This window comes from Rattus norvegicus, chromosome 6, assembly GCF_036323735.1.
Source record: "Rattus norvegicus strain BN/NHsdMcwi chromosome 6, GRCr8, whole genome shotgun sequence".
Taxonomy (NCBI): Eukaryota; Metazoa; Chordata; class Mammalia; order Rodentia; family Muridae; genus Rattus; species Rattus norvegicus.
In genome coordinates this window covers 101,280,286-101,302,330 of record NC_086024.1, presented here as the reverse complement: position 1 = coordinate 101,302,330, position 22,045 = coordinate 101,280,286, and the positions used below count along the sequence as shown (strand labels likewise).

General features: G+C 47.0%; 1 protein-coding gene across 3 annotated transcripts in view; it reads right to left on the bottom strand.

Annotated features, from left to right (window-relative positions):
* Fntb (farnesyltransferase, CAAX box, beta) overlaps positions 1-22,045 on the bottom strand; it is an 83,060-nt gene that overhangs the window by 50,386 nt on the left and 10,629 nt on the right. For all 3 annotated transcript variants that reach the window (XM_039112877.2, NM_172034.2, XM_063262446.1), the window contains exons 2-4: positions 12,887-12,951; positions 3,027-3,099; positions 1,342-1,433 (exon numbers count right to left, since the gene is read on the bottom strand). In XM_039112877.2, coding sequence (XP_038968805.1) covers positions 1,342-1,433; positions 3,027-3,099; positions 12,887-12,951 — 230 coding nt within the window. The remainder of the gene's footprint in view (positions 1-1,341; positions 1,434-3,026; positions 3,100-12,886; positions 12,952-22,045) is intronic.

The window sequence follows — 22,045 nt, the reverse complement described above, 5'->3', positions numbered from 1 at the left end:
GCAAGAATGAGAGGTTATTGTTAAGAGAGAATGAATGAGACAATGTAAGTTCTGTTCTTTTGACCTGACAATGTGACCAAGGCAGGGACTCTGGGACTGGAAGGGGTCTACAGCGAGCCTTCCCGAGTCTTGGCATAGCTGCTGCCTTCTGGTGTGGAAAAACAAACCTGGTTCAGGGTGCTTGCATCCCACCCTCCACCCCCCACACACCCCCACTCCCTCACCTCCCACCCCACCCCCCCGGGGTATGAGGGAGTGAAGGCACACAGACAAGAAGATATGCTCTCCATAAACCCCTTAGGTTCAATTCCTGGCGTCCTTTCCTATCGCTGGTATTTCCAAGGTTGGCAGCATGGTCGGTTTTGGTGTTCGTTTTTCTTAAGATACAACCAGTGATGAGCACGATTATCAGTGCTACCTACACCAGCAGTGTGGGATACCTAAGCTGCTTACGTGTCTTGTCATCAGTCCGAGGTCAGTGAGACTGTGATCTCACATGGCCCTGGTACCCAAGGCAGTTACCCATCTAGTCCTGTGGAGAGCTGGCCTGTCGCCCGCCTTACACCTCCACAGCGGTATTTAAGGGAGGTAAGAGTGTTTTGATTCAGAGTGGTATATGCTTTCCATGGTGTTTCATCACAAGTGATGGTGAGGACTTGTTCTCAAAGATCAAAGCCAGAGCACATGGGAGGCAGGTTGGTCACTGTGAGTTTGAGGTCAGCTTGATTTATAGAGTGAGTTCAAAGCAGCTAGAGCTACACAGAGACCTTGTGTGAGTAAACTGGGTTTTTGGTTGGTTGGTTTTGGGTTTTTTGTTTATTTGTTTGTTTGGTTGGCTGGTTGTTTGGTTGTTTGGTTGGTTTTGTTCTGTTTTGTTAAGACAAGGTTTCTCCATGTAGCCCTGGAGGGGCTCAGGCTGGCCTTGAGCTCACAAAAAATCTACCTCCAAGAGCTGGGATTAAAAGGCCTGTACCACCACCATCTGTAGAGACCTTGTCTTAAAACTATGGTGGGGGGGAGGGGGGGGGGGGAGAGAGAGAGAGAGAGAGAGAGAGAGAGAGAGAGAGAGAGAGAGAGGGGGAGAGGGAGAGGGAGAGGGAGAGCACTTGAGCAAGCATAGACCTCCTCTAGAAGTTCAAAGAGTTGTTCTACCCACCAGCTTACAGCAGGGTTTCTGAGTGGAGGCGTTTCCGGAAGTTGCTAGAGGTCAGGGGAAGGGCAAGGGTTTCTTTATAACTCCTTTCCGTCCCCATTTACATCAAATAAAACAAATAAAAAACAATTTCAAATCCAGGATGTGATTCCAGAGGACACCCCAGGTTCCCCAAAGCCAGAACTCACTCTGTAGCCACTATTTGGGGGATGGGTTCGTCGAGGAGCTCCAAGCTGTGCAGGATCCAGTAGCAGAGCCAGGGGCGGCTGGCATCCAGACACTGAGAGGGACCAAGAGAAAACACACCCTTTATTCAATCGGCCCAAGATCCTGTGACAAGGCTACATCTGTCTTAGTTCCTGAAGCCTAGTGAGGGGAGGAGGAGGCTCCCTAGCTTTGGACAACACTCAGCAATGAAGGGTGCTTTCATCTGTGACAAAGGGACAGCAGGGAACAGAAGGGAACCCTTCTTAAGACTCTAAAGTTCCTTCTGCAGAAAACTTACACACAGGGACATTAACTGCTGCTGGTTTCCCTGTGCAGACAAGGAAACACAGCCCCTCTCTAGGTCATTTCCTGAATTCACTCTCATTTACAGACTTAGCAAGTGTTTGGTATCTACTTGTCCCAAACATTATACACGGGGGCATGTCGGGGCGGGGGGTGATTCTGAGTCTTGGGGAGCTGGGCATGTAGAATACTGACTGGCGTGACTATCTTAAAGAAAGAGGAAGTAGACATATAAGTTACCCATTGTCTTTCTGGAACAAGGTAATGTGGACATAATGCCTGTTAGGTGTTAGGCGTTGAGGACCTGGAGGAGGAAGAGTGTGTCTGGAGACTGGGCAAAGGCTTCTGAAGGTGACCTGTGCACAGACCTTGATCCTAATTCAAGTCAAACATGGCTGCTGAGCATCCCGAGCTCCACAGGGAGGGCAGGTGGTGCCAGTCACAGGTCTATACATTTAACGTATCTAAACAACGTCTAGGGAGACTGACTTTCTCTGGGTTATAAAAGAAGTAAATGCCAGACTTGGGGTGTGGGCTGTGTTACTCAGATTACCTATGATAAATTTGGAAAACCACTACACACACACACACACACACACACACACACACACACACACACACACACACCCCAAATCTAGAACTCTGAAATAAAAGTCAACTAAAGGCAGAGGTATCCTTTGTAAAGGGAGGCAGGGGGATGGGAGCTCTGCAGGTCACAGCCTTTTCTACCTGCACCAAGGCTCTTAGGTTCTTCCATGAATCTCATGGCTCTTAGAATCATGCTTTAAGATTCACTCTGTGTTTAGTGCCCTCTGGGATTCAAGTCCTGGTCTTCTGGCCAAGACTGGATCAGCTTATAGGGTCGAGGTGTGGGGACAAGGTAACTGACTTTTATCTATATGTAAAGGGAGTCTGGAGAAAGCTGTTGTGATCATATGATGAAGGAAAGCCCTAGCCCATCTAGAATGTTCCAATAGTTCTAGTGATCTAGGGGCTGACAAAGCTGGAAGAGATTTTGTTTTGTTTTGTTTTGTTTTGTTTTGTTTTTTTGAGACTGTTTCTTTGTGTAGCCCTAGCTGTCCTGGAACTTGCTCTGTAGACCAGGCTGGCCTCAACCTCACAGAGATTCGCCCTCCTCTCTCCTGCTGAGGGCTGGGACTAAAGGTGTGTGCCACTGCCTGTTAGCTGGAGAAGACTTCATTTGGCCCCTTTTGTAAGTAGTGTCATTTCTGAACCAGCAGCCTGGTTCCTGCCAGAGCCACGGGCACAGTGCACACATCTGCAACAGGTGAAACAAGCAGCCTTTGTGTTCAGACAGGAACGTCACCCAGTGCTTGACAGAAAGTTCCCAGGTAACGGTTACCTCATAGGCATCTGTCAGTTGTCGAAGGCCTCTTTTCAGATAATGGAAGTGCTTCTCCCTCTGCAGAACAAGCCTGGAAAGACAAAGAGCCTGTAAGCCCTTCTAAAAGCTCACACACGCACATGCACATTCTTACACACACCTGTTAGCACACTGTGCACAGTCGCTAAGTGGATACCTGGTAGCTTCAGTATGTACAAAAAGCAACTACACCAGGGAAAAGAGGCTCAAGCTGAGTTCTCTGGCTGCCTGCACACCGTTCTGGCAAATGTTCTGAGAGGAAACACCTTGTGATTTGGGTGTCTGCTCTGCACTGGGCACAAGATGCTTGGTACTGACAGTCTACCCAGATCCAGGACCGGCCAAGCTGTGAACATCCTCGCTCAGAACCTTGCTGCTTCCGCCTCCCCGGCTTCAGTCATTTCTTCTCAGACACTTGTCTGAGATCTGTACTTTGTCCCCTGCCCACCCCTTAGCTGTGCATCTGTTACTCTGGCCCCAAAATTCCACCTCCCACCCGCTGGCCAGAAGATGCTTTTTGTATTCCACGGGCTAGGCACACCCGTGGCACTGGGGTCAGCAATACCGGCTTTGAGATGGAATGCGGCCCATAGCCACCTGCAAGGGCGAAGAGAGGCGGGGCTTCCTGCTTAGTGTTGAAAGATGGCCTGTGTGGTTATGGGAGAAGGAAAAGCAGAAAGAATGTCAAGACGTTCACTGAGCCTGCTGACTACAGGGAAAACGGGGAGGAGAAGCACTCTCTTCTAGGGAGTCAATAAACAATGGTTTCCAGAGCACACTGCTCTGTGCTCAGAACACGGTCACTAATGTGGTCTCTATCTCAGAAGAACCTTCCAAGGCAGGAATAGAAATGCTGTCTCAAAAGGAAAGCAATGGTGGTGGTACCCACCTGTTGTAGTCCTAGCACTCAGAAGGCAGGAGGACCACAAGCTCAAGGGCAGCCTACATAATGAAATGAGTGCCTCCTCAGGAAAAAAAGAAATCACAAGCTGTTAGAGACAGTGGGGTCTCTGAGCATGAAGGACTGTCCATTGAGTCATTGAGGGGTTGTAATGCATTCCTCAAGTGGGTTTTCACGAATCCCATGTTACAAAGCGAGGGAATTCCTCCCTCTGCCTCTTCCCCAGGCACCCACTGGCCTTCTGCCCCGCGCTGAAACGGCAAAGGTCCTCGCAGGAAGCTTCCCAGTCTCCAGAGTCTTTAACCAAAATACGCTTTAAACAGATACATATAATAAAATCCCCTAGTTCAGGCAACAGAAATGGTCTTAGACGCCGTGAGACACAGACAGGAACCCAGATCACGCATAGAGAGGGGAATATTTATCTACTATACAAGGTGACAGGTGAAACGGAAGAAGGCAGGAGGTCAGAACCACAGCAAGAACCATCCTTAAAGGGAGACAGGAGCAAGCAGGAACAAGGGCAAGTCATGCCACACCACAGGCAATGAGGAAGGAGAGAATAATCACAAAGAAGTATTTAGCAGGAGCAGATGATGCAGGAAGACTGAAGAAAAAGATGACCAACAACAGAGAGGCCAATGGCCTTTGTAAACGCTCAGGGCAGAGCTCAGAGCAAACTACATAGAAAATGGTTGCTAGGTAGGGAGTCACAGGACTATAAGCTTAGCGCTGGAGGCAGCATGATCAGGAGTTCAAGGCCATCCTCTTCAATATAACAAGCTCAAGGCCATCCAGAGCTACATAGGACTCAGTCTCAAAAACCAGAAGAAAGGGGAACTGACCAGACTTCGTTTCTCTTTCAGAGGGTCTAATGGTCAGGACTCCTGTGTAGGGAGCATCTTGCACGGAGGATGACTGTTCCCCACAACTACGATCCACTCGTGGACCTAGACGAGCAAAGGCAAGTTAGAGCCCTGTCCACTTGATGCTCTGACCTGGTAAGTGCTCTGAGCTCACAGGAAGGCAGGGGAAGTCAGAAATATCCTCGCTCAGAGAACAGTACTGAGACAAAAGCAGAAGATGAAACGGCCAGGCAAAAACCGAACTTAACTTAGTTAAGATGTTGGAGCCAAAGCACATGGGAGAAGTAGGCAGAGAGAAGTCAGACTGGAGAGGGGCAGAACCTGGAAGTCCATTAAAGGAGTTGTTTAAAGCCTGAAAGAAGGCTGCGTATGGTGGTGCACACCTTTGATCCCAGCACTTGGGAGGCAGAAGCAGGCACATCTCTGTGAGTTCCAGACTAGCCTGGTCTACATAGCAAGTTCCAGGCCACCCAGGGCTACACAGTGTGGCCCTATCTCAAAACAAAAGAGAACAGAAATACCCTGAAGCAAAGCTGGGCACTGGAGCCCATGCCCTAAACCCAGGACTCAGAAAGCCAAGGCTGGCCCAGACTTCATAGTGAGTGTCAGCCTATCCTGAGAGTTTGTTTCTAAAACAAAACAAATAAAACCTAAGGGGCAAACGGGAGCCTGAAGTACAATAAGGATGACCCTGAAAACATGCTCTGCTTAGCCACTTACAAATTTCCACATGTTATATGATCCATTTATATGAAATATCCACAAAGGAAAAACCCTTAGAGACAGAAAGTAGATTAATTAGTTGCCTAGAGTTCAGGAGGATGAAGGCGCTGAGGGTGGTGGGTAAGGGTGTTCTTCTAAGGGGTGATGAAATGCTCAAAAATTAACCTTGATAAGCTATACTGCTCAGTGAATATGCGAAAACCAACGAGTTCCACACTTGAACTCAATGAATTATGTAAGAGTTATATTTCATTAAATGTTATTCTTTCCTAAACAGGGACAAAGCTGAACATGGTGTGTGCCTGCACAGGAGGCCAGCATGCATGACACTGGGGCAGGAGGCTGGGGCTGGGGCTGGGGCAGGAGGCTGGGGCAGGGGGCTGGGGCAGGAGGCTGGGGCAGGGGGCTGGGACAGGGGGCTGGGGCAGGAGGCTGGGGCAGGGGGCTGGGGCAGGAGGTTGGTACAGGAGGCTGGGGCAGGGGGCTGGGGCAGGGGGCTGGGGCAGGGGGCTGGGGCAGGAGGCTGGGGCAGGGGGCTGGGACAGGGGGCTGGGGCAGGAGGCTGGGGCAGGAGGCTGGGGCAGGAGGTTGGTACAGGAGGCTGGGGCAGGGGGCTGGAGCAGGAGGCTGGGGCAGGGGGCTGGGGCAGGAGGCTGGGGCAGGAGGTTGGTGCAGGAGACAAGGGCAGGAGGTTGGTGCAGGGGGCTGGGGCAGGAGGCTGGGGCAGGGGGCTGGGGCAGGAGGCTGGGGCAGGGGGCTGGAGCAGGAGGCTGGGGCAGGGGGCTGGGGCAGGAGGCTGGGGCAGGGGGCTGGAGCAGGAGGCTGCATGTCCAAGGCCACAAAGTCTCCACTTCCCGGGCTGTTAAAGCCCAAGACTAAGGACCCGAGATCCATCCATCCTCTACCTAGATATGTGCTGCCCATGTGTCGTACGCACGTATACACCATAGCAAGCAAGTAAAAGGGATTTTAAAGGGGGTTCCACATCCTCAGAGACAGAGATGTTGTGATGTGCAGGTGTGTGAATCCAGACAAATCTTGGAGTTTGAAGTGGGGAAGAGGAGACAAGGAAGCCATGTGGATGACAGCCTGTGACTTTCCAGGAATGAGGAGCCCGGTGCACAGGAGCTACAGCCTGGCTGCTGTGGTGATGGTGTTGGGGGAACTCATGAGATGAATAAAGGGACTGGGACCAAGGAGTATTAACATTTTTAGTGAAGCCAGTTAGCAGACATTTCTAGGTGTTTCTTGATGATCTTTTTTATAAAAATGGAGTCTCACTAGCCCAGGTTAGCCTCAAACTCAAAATTCTCTGCCTTAGCGGAGGCTTTTGTTATGCGTGTGTGCTACCTTGCCTGGCTTCCTTGCTGGGACTGTTTGGGAAACAGCAGTGGGCAGAGCAGACTAAGCAGGGAGGGAGGGAAATGGTAAGCACATTTCTGAAATAGCTCATGTGTCCTGGCTCAGCCCGAGCAGGATGGAGCCACAGGCTAGCACAAGCCTATGACAAGAATGAGCAAGACCATTAATGAAGGCAGACGCCCAGGCCAGGTGAAATCAAACACTACCAGTATCCGGACTCTACACTGATCTTACCTAAGTAGTCCAGGCTGGTTCTGAACTAAGATCTTCTTGCCAAGATCCCCAAGCTCTGGGGGTTACATACACGTACCACAAGCCAGGCTTTGGCTGGGTTTTTTGTTTGTTTGCTTGGTTGGTTTTGTTTTTCTGAGATAGGGATTCTCCATGGAGCCCTGGAATTCGTTTTGTAGAACAGACTGGCCTGTAACTTGGAGATCCTTCCTCTGACTCTGCTGAGATTATCAACATGTGCCACCACGAATGACATTTTTACCAAGCTCAGTTAAACAACTAAACAAACCCTTCAAAAGTACAGAAATGCAGCCCAGAGAGACAGCTCAGCATAAGAGCACTTTGGCCTGACGCCCTGAGTTCAATCCCTGGAGCCCACATGGTTCAAGGACACAACTGAGTCCTTCAAACTGTCTTCCGACCTCCAAGCACCCACCCTATGCACATACACAACACAAATAATGCAAAAGGAAATGCTCTCAAGCACTGAACAGTCACTAAGAAGTCAATGAGCGCCAAGGCCGGAGCTTTTGGCCTCCAAAGGCAACAAATGGGCTTGCTTAAGTGAAAGAACTGCCTGGACCCTAAGTGCCAGGAATTACCTTCTCATCTACCTCAGGCTGCTCCTTAGAACCAGAGCCAGCCCCAGGTGAGCCCCCTCCTGAGGAGCTTCCCTCCAACCTTGAGCCTCACCCACAGACAGCAGGGCAGGCCCAAGAGCCCTGGAAAGAGGGGGACTGTTTTCTAGCTGAGTCTGTCTGAAGAGAAACTTCAGCTTCATATGCTGGAGGAAAAGGAGGCTTAGGGAATGTGGAGAGAGATTATTTCCAATGACATTTCCCCAGACCAACGTCTTACTTCTTCCACTCTTATCCATTAATTATAAGCATATAAAGGTATTGTTAAGTTGAACTGTTCAGTTTTATTGTTTTGTTTTGTTTTGGCCAACCAGAAATTGCACTAAGTTGTACCAAAAAAAAATTGCTACTATGAGCTAAATTGTGCCCCCACCCTTCACAGCCAATGCTGAAATCTTAACCCACGGTGTGACTGTGTTTAGAAATCAGACCTTTAAGCAAGAATTTAAGGGCAAATGAGAGCCCAAGGGTGTGGAGCCCTACCCAATAACACAGGTGCTTTAGTAAGAGGACGAATGCCAAGGGTGGAGCTCGGCGTGCAGCGCTTGCCCAGGATGCACAAAGGCCCTAAGAAGCCAAGGGAGGAGAGGAGACTCCAGGGAGTCTGAGCACAAACAAAGGCTACGTGGGGACACAGACAGACAGACAGACAGCCAACCGCAAATCCTAAGACCCGCCTCAGGAGAAACCAGGCCTGCTGGCATCTTGATCCTGGGTTTCCAACCTCTTGACCCTATTCCGCCCCTGGGTTTCAGAGCACCCAGGGTGAACTTGGTTACCAAGCTGACTCATACCCCTACATTCTCCTTTCATTCTGTGTGTAGGAAGTTAAAAGCCAAAGCTCCTCCCACCCCCAAGAGCTCAGCCTCAAAGCCAAGAATGGGGAAAAGAAAGCAGAGGTTGGGATGACGCAAGAACTCAGAACACCAATGGGCAAGGGCACTCAGGTGACAAACAGAGGGACACCGGGTGTGCATGTTCATGTGTCTAGGGACTGGAATTGGAAGGGATTTAAAGTGTGTACCACGGAGTGACACAGCTTATATTCTGAGGTAGGCCCACTCAGCTTCCAGACCTTCCCCAAGTACCTTCCTCTCCTTCCAACGTCGCCCCATGACCTCACTGAGTTCTGCTTTTTGTGGCCTCAGGACTTTGCACGTGTTGTCCCCTCTGTCTGTAACATTCTAGACACTTCTAAGTTAGCCAACTCATCCTGTGGGTCCTAAGAGAATACATGGTTGACTCTTTGGAGACTCTTTAAACACAGGTGCTGAATGAGGGGACAAACCCTGAAGGGCTTCATGACAAGACAGAGTGAAATCAAGCACACTTCTCCAAACCTGGACCTCCCCCGAGTGTCCTGTGGTGGACTGTGACACAGAAGACACTGAGCATAGAAAACGCAGCACTAAGAAGAAGTATGTCTCCCAGAGTCTCAGATTTCTCTACAGGAATCGCAGAAGACACAGGTCAAGTTTCTAGGACTCCAGTGCTGGCTTCAGAACCACCCACAGCTGCTAGCACAGCTTACTGCACTAAGGAGCACATGGGTCACTTCTGCCCTAGAGAAAATTTTAAACTCTGTGTGTGTGTGTGTGTGTGTGTGTGTGTGTGTGTGTGTCTGTCTGTCTGTCTGTCTGTCTGTCTGTCTGTCTGTCTGTGTCTATTCTGCACAGTTTATACATTTTAGGTTTCACATTAAGGCAAATGAACTAGAAAAGTATACATTAAGGACTGTGCTGGCCAAGTGGTTAATCACGCATGGTTCTGGACTAGAAAGGTATACATTCCTAAGGGGCAGAACAAGAGGGCTTTGGAGAGGCCTGGAATGAGGTTTTATTAGAAGGACTACTGCATGGCCAGAACAAAAGTGAAGAGGACAATGAGGGCATGGCCTCGCTCCCCTAGGTGCAGCTGGGGAGGGTTACTGTAGACAGAAGAAAGCACAGCCACGAGCATCTGGAAGAGACAGACTGAACATGGCCAGCAGAACAGACTGGGCATGAGAGGAAAGGGCGACAGGGAAAGGGAGAAAGGAAGAAGAGAGACAAAAGAAGACCAAGAGGGCAGAGAGAACCAAGAGAAGAACCAAGACAGCATGTCGCCAAAGTGGCTGAGTTATATAGACAGGAAAGAGAGGCTGGCGGAAGGGAAGCTCAACTCAGCTGAGGGCCTGGAGAGGTTTAGGGGGTCAGGGGTCAGAAATACTGAGAGAAGCCAGGTCTCTGTCAAAAGCACTTGGAGCCACTGAGAGACTGGTGGCCAGAGTCTGCTTTGATATGCTAACAGGCACCTCATCCATGGATCCCTGGTTTCTTTGAGACCTAACAGAAAATACTGACTTTTGTAAGAAACCAGGATGCAGTGTGGCATCTGAGATCACAGCATCTGAGAGGTGGAGAGAGCAAGACGGAGCTCAGGGTCAGGCTGCATAGTGAATGCCAGCCTCAGCACCACTGTGGGCATTCCTGGACCTGCACACAGCCAGCCGTCCTGACAGGGTGTCACAGCTAATGAGCATAGCACAGTGACCTCAGGAATACAATCAAGCTGTCACCAGCTTGTTGGTGTACTGCCAACATCTGGGAACGCGTGCGGTGAGTCACGAAAGTCCGTTCCTGAATCAAGCTGTCAACACTCTCAGATGTGATTTTGTTTCTTTGGTCTGTTGTTATTTGGGGGTTGTTATATTTTGTTTTGTGGTGTAACACTAGGCCTCATATCTCTACACAAATACTCTACATTTCACTGTTCCTCCTAGCCAAGACTTAAATTTTGATTAACAAAAGGTTAAGATTATAATGATAATTTAAAATTTTGATACATTTTCAGATTTTTTTCCTTGGTGGTGGTTGGGGGTAGGGATTGTCCTGGGTGTGGAAGCCAGTGCCTGGTGCATTCTGGCAAGTACTTTACCATGATGAACCATACCCCAGACTGATCCTTAGACCCCAGCTCATTCTGTGGTAGTTAGCTCTGGCTTTACACTGATAGCCTGAGTTTTACACTCAGCTATTCAGCCAAACTGTGTAATATTTCTATTATCAATTCACATGCTAATCATCCTGTAAGCCACTCATGTTCTGGGCTAGAGAGAAGGCTCGGCAGTGAAAGCACTGGCTGCTCTTGCACAGGACCTAGGTCATGTTTCTAGCACCTATATGGTGGCTTACATCCATCCTAATTCCAGTGCCAGGAGATCTGAAAACCTTCTTCCGGCCTCTGCAGGCACCAGACATATACATGATACATACACTTCCAGTTTGTAAAACCCTTTTTTAGATAGTCATTTTCATAGGCAAAAAATGACAAAATTTAAAACAAGAAATACAAAAGTGCTGGGTGACGGTGGTACACGCCTTTAACCCCAGCACTCAGGAGGCAGAGGCAGGCAGACCTCTGTGAATTTGAGGCCAGCCTGGTCTACAAACAGGAAACCCAGGGCTACACAGAGAAATCCTGTCTTGAAAAAACAAACAAAAAAGAAATACAAGAGAAAAACATTTAAAAGAAAACAGAAAAAAAAAAAGGAGAGAAGAAGAAAAGAGAAAAATAAAAACGGGAAGCTATGATTCCTGAGACAAACCCGGAAAGCTGATCTATTCTGCTTCTAGAAAGTTCCAAGCCCAAGAACACTTGCTTTCCACCCACACCTAAGATCTATGAATTCGGGGTGGAGTCTGCCACCGCTCTCCAAAACCCTTCCAGACTGCAGCCTCTCAGCCGTCCTCACCTCTCGTTAAGAAGCACAGAGTCCAAAGGATGGGCAATGAGAAGAGAATGTCAGATGTCCCTCGAGTGGGAACACAGAGCCCTAGGCAGGAGCAGTGACTCAGAGCCCACTCAGGTGAGTCATCTGCAGACACAATGGCTAACAGCAAAGCCCTCTTCCCCGCTGGCACACCCTTCAGTCCAACCGTTACCTCTGGGAAGCAAAGCTGGAGCAGGTCTGTGTGGAGGAGGCAAGAGTGGCATAGGTTCTCTTACTGTCTGTTCCCGAGCTGCTGACATAATGTCATTTGCTAAGCTCCAGCTGCGGCTTGAGGCAAAAGGAAAAGTTCCTTGGACTGAGGACTGTTCTGGGTAATGCAGAGACAAAGCCTGGCAGCTAGAGGAAGGCCCCTTGCCTTTCCAGGGAAGGATGAGGGCCTCCACCTTCTCCCTAGTCCTTTTCCAGCTGCTTTTTTTTTTTTTTTTTTTTTTTTTTTTGCACTGGCTAATTAGGGAGGGAACAGAGGCTCAAAGGTAACAAGGGCAGAAGCATATGTAGATTTTCAGTAAGAAGTACCGGGAGACCTCTGTCTTGGGTCAGTGTCCTGGGTCACCCTGAGAGTCCAGGCAGGCATGCAAAGCGGTCAGCCCTGTTGTCTGATGAACCAGTCACAGACTTTTATGTACTTGGCCCGAGGACTGTTGCAGAACACTAAGCACAGAAGGGTTATTTCTAGGCTGGAGATGTGTGATGTGCATGTGAGGCCCCAAGTTCAAACCCCAGCACTGCAAGGCAGATAAGAGAATGAATTACTACCTCTCCGGCCTCCTCATCTGTAGGAATAAACTCTGACCAGGTGTCTAAAAAGAAAAAGTCCCCTTAAATTAAAAACTTTCTTAAGAAGTCAGCAGACAGCCAGGCGAAGTGGTACATGCCTTTGATCCCAGCACCGGGGAGGCAGAGTTCAAGGCCAGCCTGGTCTACATAGTGAGTTCCAGGACAGCCAGAGCTACACAGGGAAACCCTGTCTTAAAGCAGGGGTGAGGGGGAGGATGAAGAGAAGGAGGAGGAGAAGGATGGTAGACATGCTAAGCAGGGGGGTACTTCAGACCATACAGTATCTTAACCAGATTGGTTCAGCTGGTGTCTCCTGCGTTTAATTTGGATAGTGTCAGAAATAACTATCCTAGGGGCCCCGGAGATGGCTCTGCAGTTAAGAGCACTTGCTGTTCTTCCACAGGACATGAGCTTGGCTTCCAGCACCCCGTCAGGTGGCTCACAATCACCTGATCTCCGATTCCAGGGACGTAGAGGTTTAGTCCAGCTGGTTGAGGATGTTTAAGTAGAGGCGAGGACAGATGACAAGGCCCCAAGCTCAGGCCCCCAAGCTCCAACGAACAGCTTACCTTGGTACGAGGTGGTTAAACTTGTAAGAACTGAAGACCTCCTGGATCTTTTCTTCTACTTTGGCCTGAGAGGTGGCAGGACATGGAAGAGAGAAAACATAAAGATGAGAGGCTATCCACTTTCTTCTACCGCGACCTCTGTCCAGTGCCGAAGGTTTTCAGCACAGCTCTGTGCTGCACAGACATTCAGAGTCACGGCTTAATAAAAACAACTAGCCAACACAGACAGATATAGAACCCCAGTCCAGGCGCTAATCCTTTCTGATAAACATAACCGACTCTCTAGTCTTTGCTGGTGGAAATGGGACTACTTACTCCCCAGTTTCAGCCCATTTGGTCACCTCTTCAGGGATGGGAATGTCACGATAGCCTTGCTCATGGCTCTGTGGAGCTCTTGCGGAGGCCCATGAAAGGAAAGCTGCTTCCTCCTTGTGGAGGCCTGGGTTAAGTAGAACGCAAGTCGCATACGCATTACCCAAAGTGTAAGACTTAACCCAGGTGGGCCTGTCAGTCACTTGGTGGAGACCATTCCCCCCTCAACCAGGCCAATTCATCTTCAGCCATGCTAAAAATACGGGAGGAACAGTTATCCCTTTAAAAATAATTTAAGGATTCCCTTCCCAGAATCCCAACTCTCAGTATAGTTTCTTATGGAACTATGCCATGGGCTCTGCTAAGTCTTCTGTTTTTCCAAATTATTCCAAAAAGCACTTTTTTTTTTTTAAAGCTTTTTCTTTCTTTTGGATACTCACCAAAACCTGGGCTTTCACATTTTTCTGCTGAAGCCCCCTGCCTTCCACCATGAGGCTGCTTGTAAAAACCTAGCTTAAAAAGCATGGCTTTCTCTTTCTTCCCAACCCACCCCCATTTTCCTCCCCTGGACAGCTGCTAAGATTTACAGCTTTGTCTGCCCTGGACCATTTCTTTGAAACTCTAATAAAGATGTCCTGGGTCTTTTTTCCCCTGAAGCCATTCCTCAATTCTTTTATTAATAAGACCAAGAACTCTAAAAAGGCATTTTGATTTCTAGTAGCAGGTCACACCCTGAATGACGCACCCCAAAAATTCTAGTAAAATTAAGACGAGAAGAGAGGGAGAAAGATGAGGAGAGACTGCCCTGTTTATAAAAACATGCTGGTGTCACATAAGTTTCTCCAGCAACTTCATCCATGCTCTCCAAAAGGTAACAATAGCTGCCCCTTTCCACAGAGTCCTGAGTTCCCTCCCTAAGTTCGAGAGAAGCCACACCCAAATGATGGAGTTCTGAACAGCTAATATTTCTTGTGATTTACAGAACAGAGCGATTGGAGACCTTCAGGTAGCTGCAAACGTGTCCTGCCCCTCCTGATGTGTTAAGTCTGTGTAAGCATGCACACTGCTATGAAGTTTAAGCTGCAGAAGGTAGTAAATTCATCTAAAGAATTACAGGAACTAGTTTTAGGAGATTGAGGGGGATTGTAATGTACTGACTAAGAAAAAAGAACAGTCATGCTGTGGTGATGAAGAGGAAGAAGGCCACACCCAGCCCTTGGCCTTCTTGCTCACTGCCCCCTGTACCTTTTATTTCCCTCTGAGAGACCACCTGCAGTCCTAGGTTCTCTGAGATGGCCTTTTTTAAGGGACAAATGTTCCTCCTCACCTTCTCAGGGTGCTTTAATTCCTTCCTGTCAACTCTTGACTAAACATTGGCTTTTGAGTGGTGAGAGGCAGTTTGGGTGTTTATCTCCCCAGTACCAGTCACTCAGAGGGACAAGGGAAGGTAGATACTGAGGGACTAGGAGGTGGACAGACTCCCTAGTAGTCAGGCAGAAAGGGAGAGAGTCCATGACTAGGTAATAAAGATGGTGAACTTCCAAGATGGCTACTTCCTCACCCTCTAGACCTGAGGTAAAAGCCTGGCAGTATGAACAAAGCCCTCGTGGGTTTTTTCTCCTGCCAGTATGTCCCTTACTAATGGCTGACTCAACGAGTCCAAGGCCAGATCAGGCTAAGTTTACACAAGTTGCAGGCCAATCAGCCATCCTGTCTTTCTTCAAATTGACCAACCTAGAGTGTGGGAAGATGACCTTTCAAAGACTTAGAAGCTCCCAGCCCTCAAGAAGAACCTGTTTGCTTTGTGGAAAGTCTGTCTGTCTGCCTGCTGTATGTGTGTGCTTCCTTACCTCTAACGAAAGCCTTTCTTCAATGGCTGATTCCGTCTGCTCCTGTTCACTGTATTTGCAATTTCTTTACTGCTACCAACGCTTTGTTGTTATGGAAGAGGCTACATAGGCATATGGTCTCAACCATTTCTCCCTGGGGAACTTCATGTATATAATGTTAACAAATTTATTTTATTATAAGGATCTCAGAAAAACAAAATTAGAGGATAGAAAAACTATTCTCCCTCTCCTATTTTTTTTTTAAAAGGGGAATGGTGCTTTGCCTGCATGTATGTCTGTATGCCACTTGCACACCTGTGCCCATGGAAGCCAGAAAAGAGCATTGGAGCCCCTGGGAATGGAGTTACAGACAGTATAAGCCATCATCGGATGCTAAGAATTGAACCCAGGTCCTCTGGAAGAGTGGGCAGAGCCCACTCTTAACCATGGAGCCATCTCTCCACCCCCTTCATTTTGCTTTGTTTTCCTCCCCTACTCGAGATACATGCTTTCTCTTATTTCTGTGCAGGGAATCAAACCCAGAGTCTGGCACAGGGCAGGCAGCACTCACCACCTAGCTATACTCCCTGAAAGATTTATTCTCTCTGTTCTACAAAACTGCCAACCAAATACGATCAGTTCCTATGAAAGACTGCATGTTACTGTCAAGTTGAAGTTTAAATAAAACTATAAAAATCATCTAAGAAATGTATAAGGACATAACTTCTAAGGTGCCAAGGAATTAGAAAATCTGGTTCTCTGTCAGACACACATCTCCACAGTGTCACAAAATGAAGCCACTCAGAAAATCAAGTCACCAAAGAAGCCACCGGCCTCTCTTTCTGCCTTCCTTTCTCTTTGTCACTCATTTATTGTGTTTTATGATTTAGATTTTGTTTTAAAGTGTGAGAAATGTGCAGAGCTTCCTTGCATTACTGAGGAGAGCAGTGATGTTAACCATCTACAATGGCAGCCCCCTAAAATATATTTATATTTCGTTTTAGGATATGTTTTGGTATCTCTATTTGGACGTTAGTTTGAGGGATGATGTGGTTAAGAATTTTTAATACTGTAAGTAAAAGATCAAAGTGAACATCAAATATGACTTAGAAAAAAGCAGAACATTGTCCTAGATTCCTTACAGTTCTTTCTCCATTCCAAATACTCCCCTTGGACTAATGCAAAGCAGCAGACAAACGGAACATAGACAGTGTTCCTGCTGTGCTGCACATAAATGATCTGGGGAAATATCCATGCAGCATGTCAGCAAGAACAGAAAATCAAGATCTGCCTGTAGCATACTGTTGTATACCTGAGATGACAAATCCTCAATGAAACAAACCCACTAGCAAGCACAAGCCAGTTCCAATCCATGTAACCTTCAGATGCCACCAGAGGCATCCACAGTCTCCCTAGAATTCTGCCACTTAGACATCCTACTCCCACTTGGGCACATGGACATCAAACACCAAGCAAGAGAATGGAGGTTTACTTCTACACTAAAATACCTTGATGGAAACACAGGGAAATGCCATAGTGCTCGGGGTAAGGTAACAGAAACATTCCCAACACTCTGCAGTTACCTCTGGATCCTAATCGCACCTTCCACTCAATGCTGTCTGCAGTGGACTGATGCCGACCGTTCAAGTTAGAAGTTCTAATGGATACCTGTCACGGGCCAGCTCTCTATAAAACTGGGGTCACATATCAGATATCCTGCATATCAGATTTTACAATTCATAACAGTAACAAAATTAGTTATGAAATGGCAGTGAGATAATTTATGGGTGGGGTCATACAACACAGGGAAATGTATTAAAGGGTCACAGCCTTAGAAATGTTGAGAACCACTGCTCTATATGGATAGATATTTTACATGGTTTCTCGGTGTTGCTCCATTTGAAATCTATGTAAACTTTATCATGCTAAGATAAGCTATTCTAGCTATTGAGATGGTAAAATTGCTACTCAACACTCATTCACTACTAATAGATAATATATATTTTATCAACAATATTAAGAGCTTAATTATTTTAATACCTAATTTAATATATAAGTAATAAAAATTACTAAAAGGCAATATTAGATTTAAAGTCTCTATACTCTTTAGACTCACATATAAACACATGTATTTTACACACACACATATATATATAAATGTATAAATATGTAGGGAGCATGGGGGGTTGCCAACATGTATGTCACTTCCATGAAGTGCCCTTGAAGGCCAGAAGATGTTGGGTCCCTAGAACTATAGTCACAGACAGTTGTGACCTTCCACGTGGGTTCTAAAAACCTAGGTTCTCTGGAAGAGCAGCCAATGCTCCTAACCACTGAACTCCCCCTCTAGTCCCCTCGATTATATATTTATAATATGTATGTAGCAGAAAATGTTCTTATGGGGACTGGGGAGATGGCTCTGCAGTTAAGAGCACTGACTGCTCTTCCAGAGGTCCTGAGCTCAATTCCCAGCAACCACATGGTGGCTCACAACCATCTGTAATGGAGTTCAAAGCCTTCTTCTGAAGAGGGCTACAGTATACTCACATACATAAAATAAATAATTCTTTTAAAAAATGTTATGATATATGAAATGTAATATAACATATCCATCTGTAATACGTATTTCACTATTTACATATATATTTATATATGACAGATGCAACATGAAATTATCATTAAAGTTTGGTTATATTTCATGGCTTTTCAGATGCAACTGTACACAGCATGTGTATGTTTTTAATTATAATCACCATTTTTTTTTAGTACAGACAATAGGCTAAGGCCAAGCACTCTGCATTCCTAGTTCTAATAGCTAAAAGGATTAACATTGACCATATAAGTCCTGATCAATTATTTAAGTGAAAATAACTAGATTCTTTTGTAAATTGCTACATTTTCTTTGATTTTGTTCTCTGAAGTCTTTGTGATATTTTTAGTTGTTGTCTGTTGATACTCTGCTACAAAAAGGTAAGAAATCTTTTTCTATTAGGAATCAGTGTATTTAATAGGCACCAGGAGGCCATAGTTACAGCTGAGCCTTCAAATAGAGATAAGGGGCTGGAGAGACAGCTCTGCAGTTAATAGCATTTGCTGCTCCTCTAGAGGACCCAAGTGGGTTTCCTGGCAACCACATTTGGTGGCTCATGACTGCCTATAACTCTAGCCCTGGATATTCCATGTCCTTTTCGGGTCCCTGCATGCATGTGTGCAAACACTCATACACACACACACACACACACACACACACATGCACGCACACGCATGCACGCATGCGTGCACTACAGTAAATCTTTAGCTGAGTCTGGTGGCACATCCTTTAATACCAAGAGCTGGGAGGTAGAGGAAGGCAGAGCTCTATGAGTTCTAGCATAGCCTGGTCTACAGAGTAAGTTCCAGGACAGCCAGGGCTAGTGAGATCTGTCTTATCTACCCCCAATTATAATAAATCAATTGATCCTGATTGAAGAGAGACTCGGCATTCACAAAAGTTCAGGAGACTCCAGGAAAACTAAGACCCTTCTAAACAATTGCTTATGCTTGACCCAAAAAATGAGGCCTTTGACACTGCTTGCCTGCCTGCCATACTTCTCCCCACCCCCAACCTCCAGCATAGATCAAAGGGCAAAGCCTCATCACAGCAAGGAGGAAGAATTAAAAGCAAAGCACAAGGCTTTGGCATCTATGTCTTCAGAGAAAAACTGTTCCAAGGCAAGGGGCATACTGTCAGTCAAAATGGAGTCCCCAGTGCCAGCCCATTAGACAGTCACAAGGCCAGAGGTTACAGAGAAGGGGTTCTTATGAAGGTGACCTAAGGGTGAGGGTCTTCTAACTGGGGCTGCCGCATTCCGCTGCAGACCTTTCTTTCAGGCACCTGCAAGTCAAATTTCAAGAATGTTTCACACCGAGCCTCCAACAGATAACAGAGCATCCCAAATCCTCAAGATTGAAGAATGAGCAAGGAACAGAGGGGACTGCACTGAAACAGGGGCTCTGAGACAACGGAATGAACGAATGCATTCGTTTCTGCTGGGAGAGGACAGGCTGAAGCCTGGGGTGGGAGGAGGAGGAGGCCCTGCCCGAGGAGGGAGACGTTGGTTCTGCCACCTCACCTCACAGTTAAGCCACCACAAGTGTCCTTTCATCTTTTCTACAAAGCTCTAACACTGCTGCATCAAAGGCAGACAGGATCTAAAGAACTTTCTCTCCCCAGCTCTGGCCAAACTAAATAGATCCATTTTCCTTCACTCATTTGTTTCTGCAACACAGGGAAACAGAGGCAACACATTGATAGACCTATGTGCCACAGTCCTATCCCCCCACACCTGGCCTCCTGCCTGCCCAAACTGCTCAGGTAAACTCCTTTGTTTACCTCAGGTTCTCACCACCCCACTGGGCCACTCCTGCATGCTCAGACGTTTATAAAGCTCCATTTGTGACTGGGAATGCTGGCACTAGGGAGGCTGGGCATTTGAACCCAGCTTCAGCTACACAAGTGCAAGGCCAGCCTTGGCGACATACTAAGGCCCTATTTAAAGACAACAAAATGGGGCAGGAGAGGTGCCTCGGTGGTTAAGAGGACACAGGGTAAATTCCCAGCATCCACAAATTCACAACTGTCTGTAACTCTAGTTCAAGGGAGTCTGACGCCCTCACACCAGTGCACATAAAATAAAATTAAATAAATTATTAAAACAACATCAACAAAATCAAATAAATAAGCTTCTAGTTTTCTCCTGTCACTCTGTCACCTGGTCGTCTACTGGGTCCTAGTTAGAGAGATGCAAATAAGAAAAAAACAACTGTTCTCTTCTTTCACTCCAGTGAGGAAGGACACTGTGAAGCTGTGTCCTTAGTGTCCATTTTCCTCCAGATTTTGCCCCAGAGCTTCATTCTGGGATGTTGCCTTGAGTCGCTGTTTCAGTAAACTTAACTGTGAGTACATATACGCTGAGTCCTCGAATCCCCGAAACTGAATCCCCAAACTTAAGCATGGCCTTAGGGACCTCCAACCCCCAGTGCAACGAGAAACGTGCTTTGTGGGACAGGATTAGAAAGAAGACATAACGAAGTCCTTTTAGATCTTTATTAAGATGCATGGTGTCACTACCAGTAATTCTAATGCTCAAGAAGCCGGGCAGGGATCGATGCAAGTTCAATGCTAGCATGGTCTACATAGGAAGCTTCACACAAAGCGGGGGCTACATGGTAAAACCCTGTCTCAAAAACATAAAAACAACAACAAAACCAAATCATTACAGTCTTCAGTTTCAGGGCTGGAGAGATGTTCAGTGGTTAAGAGCACTTGTCCTTGTAGACGTCCCAGGTTTGAGTCTCGGCACCTACATGGTGGCTCACAACTGTCCACAACTACAGTTCCAGAGAATCCAAGGCCCTTTGAAACCTTCAGAAGGAGCCAGGCAGGCATGAGGTGACAGACATACATGTGAACAAAACACTCATACACAGAAAAATAAAGTAAATCTAAAGTTTTAAAAATAATTTAATTTGGGCTGGGGATTTAGCTCAGTGGTAGAGCGCTTACCTAGGAAGCACAAGGCCCTGGGTTCGGTCCCCAGCTCCGAAAAAAAGAACCAAAAAAATAATAATAATAATAATAATAATTTAATTTGCCAGGCAGTGGTGATATATGACTTTAATCCCAGCACTCAGGAGGCAGAGGCAGGTGGGTCTCTCTGTAAGTTCAAAGCCAGCCTGATCTACAGAACAGGTTCCAGGACAGCCAGAACTACATAGAGTTAAACTGAAAAGCCAATGATCATCATCACCACCACCATCATCATCATCTTCTTCTTCTTCATCATCAATTTGGAAAGATGAGTCAGTGGGTAAAATCACTTGCTGTGCAACCCTGAAGACCAGAGTTCAGATCCCAACACCTACATATCAAGCTGGACATGATCCCCCACACACCCCAGGGCTATGGGATGGTGACAAGAACATTACTATGGCTTGCCGGCTGCCTAGTTCATGGAGCATTTTCAAAATAAGGCAGAGAGTGATGGGACACTGGGTCTCCACCCCAGTGCGCACAGGTGCTCTCACCCACAGGCACCCGCACACACAAATGCACATATACACAACATAAAGACACAACCCCCCCCACACACACACCTTAAACATAGGTGAACTAGGCTTGGATGGTAAAGGTGTTGTCTAGTACGCATGACATGAGGCTTTGGGCTCAATTACCCAGAACTTCACAAAAATAAATAAAAAGAAAGAAATATTGAGGGTCTGAATGTGATCGGCTGTTGTTGCTGTTACTGTTTCATTGTCTACAATCGAGAAAACGACAACAACAAAACCTTTCAATACACGGATTTCCACACAGTGAAAGAAGAGAGCCTAGGGATGCCAAAACACGTACCTCCTGTGACCTCTCACCTTTGCTTTAATTTCCCTGCTTCCTTTTAATCCCACTGTTCTGTTTAATCTCTCCTTTCTACATAAGTCCCCACAGGCAGGTACCAGACTATAGGACAGAAAGGCTGTTCAAGCCCGACAGCAACAGATCCTTTTCTTTGACTAAACAACCAAGGGCCCAGAGGCTGTGTCCCCAGAGCACCGAGCACCGCACACCGTTCATAGCCATGTAAATGAACAGGAGCGGCTTCTCTCAGGAAAAGGATGGAGCTCAGAGTCTTTGACCTACTTCAGAAACACAGCTACATGACAAGATTACAAGAAAGGCCAGGATCAGCACAGAAGATTAATTCCCTAGAGCCCGGCTCTTTACTGTTTAAAAATGGCCCCAAATAAGTGAGCCTTTATTGGATCCAATTTAAATATATACCCAAAGGCTATTAAAAACAAAAACAGAAAAGCAGAGGCTAGCAAGATGGTTCACTGGGTAAAGGCCACCAAGCCTGACCACCTGAGCTCAATCCCTGAGACCCACGTGACTGCAGGAACTGACCCCTGCAAGTTGGCCTCTGACCTCCACAAACACACTGTGATTCATGTGCACAAGTTCTTGCTCCCATGTACATACAAA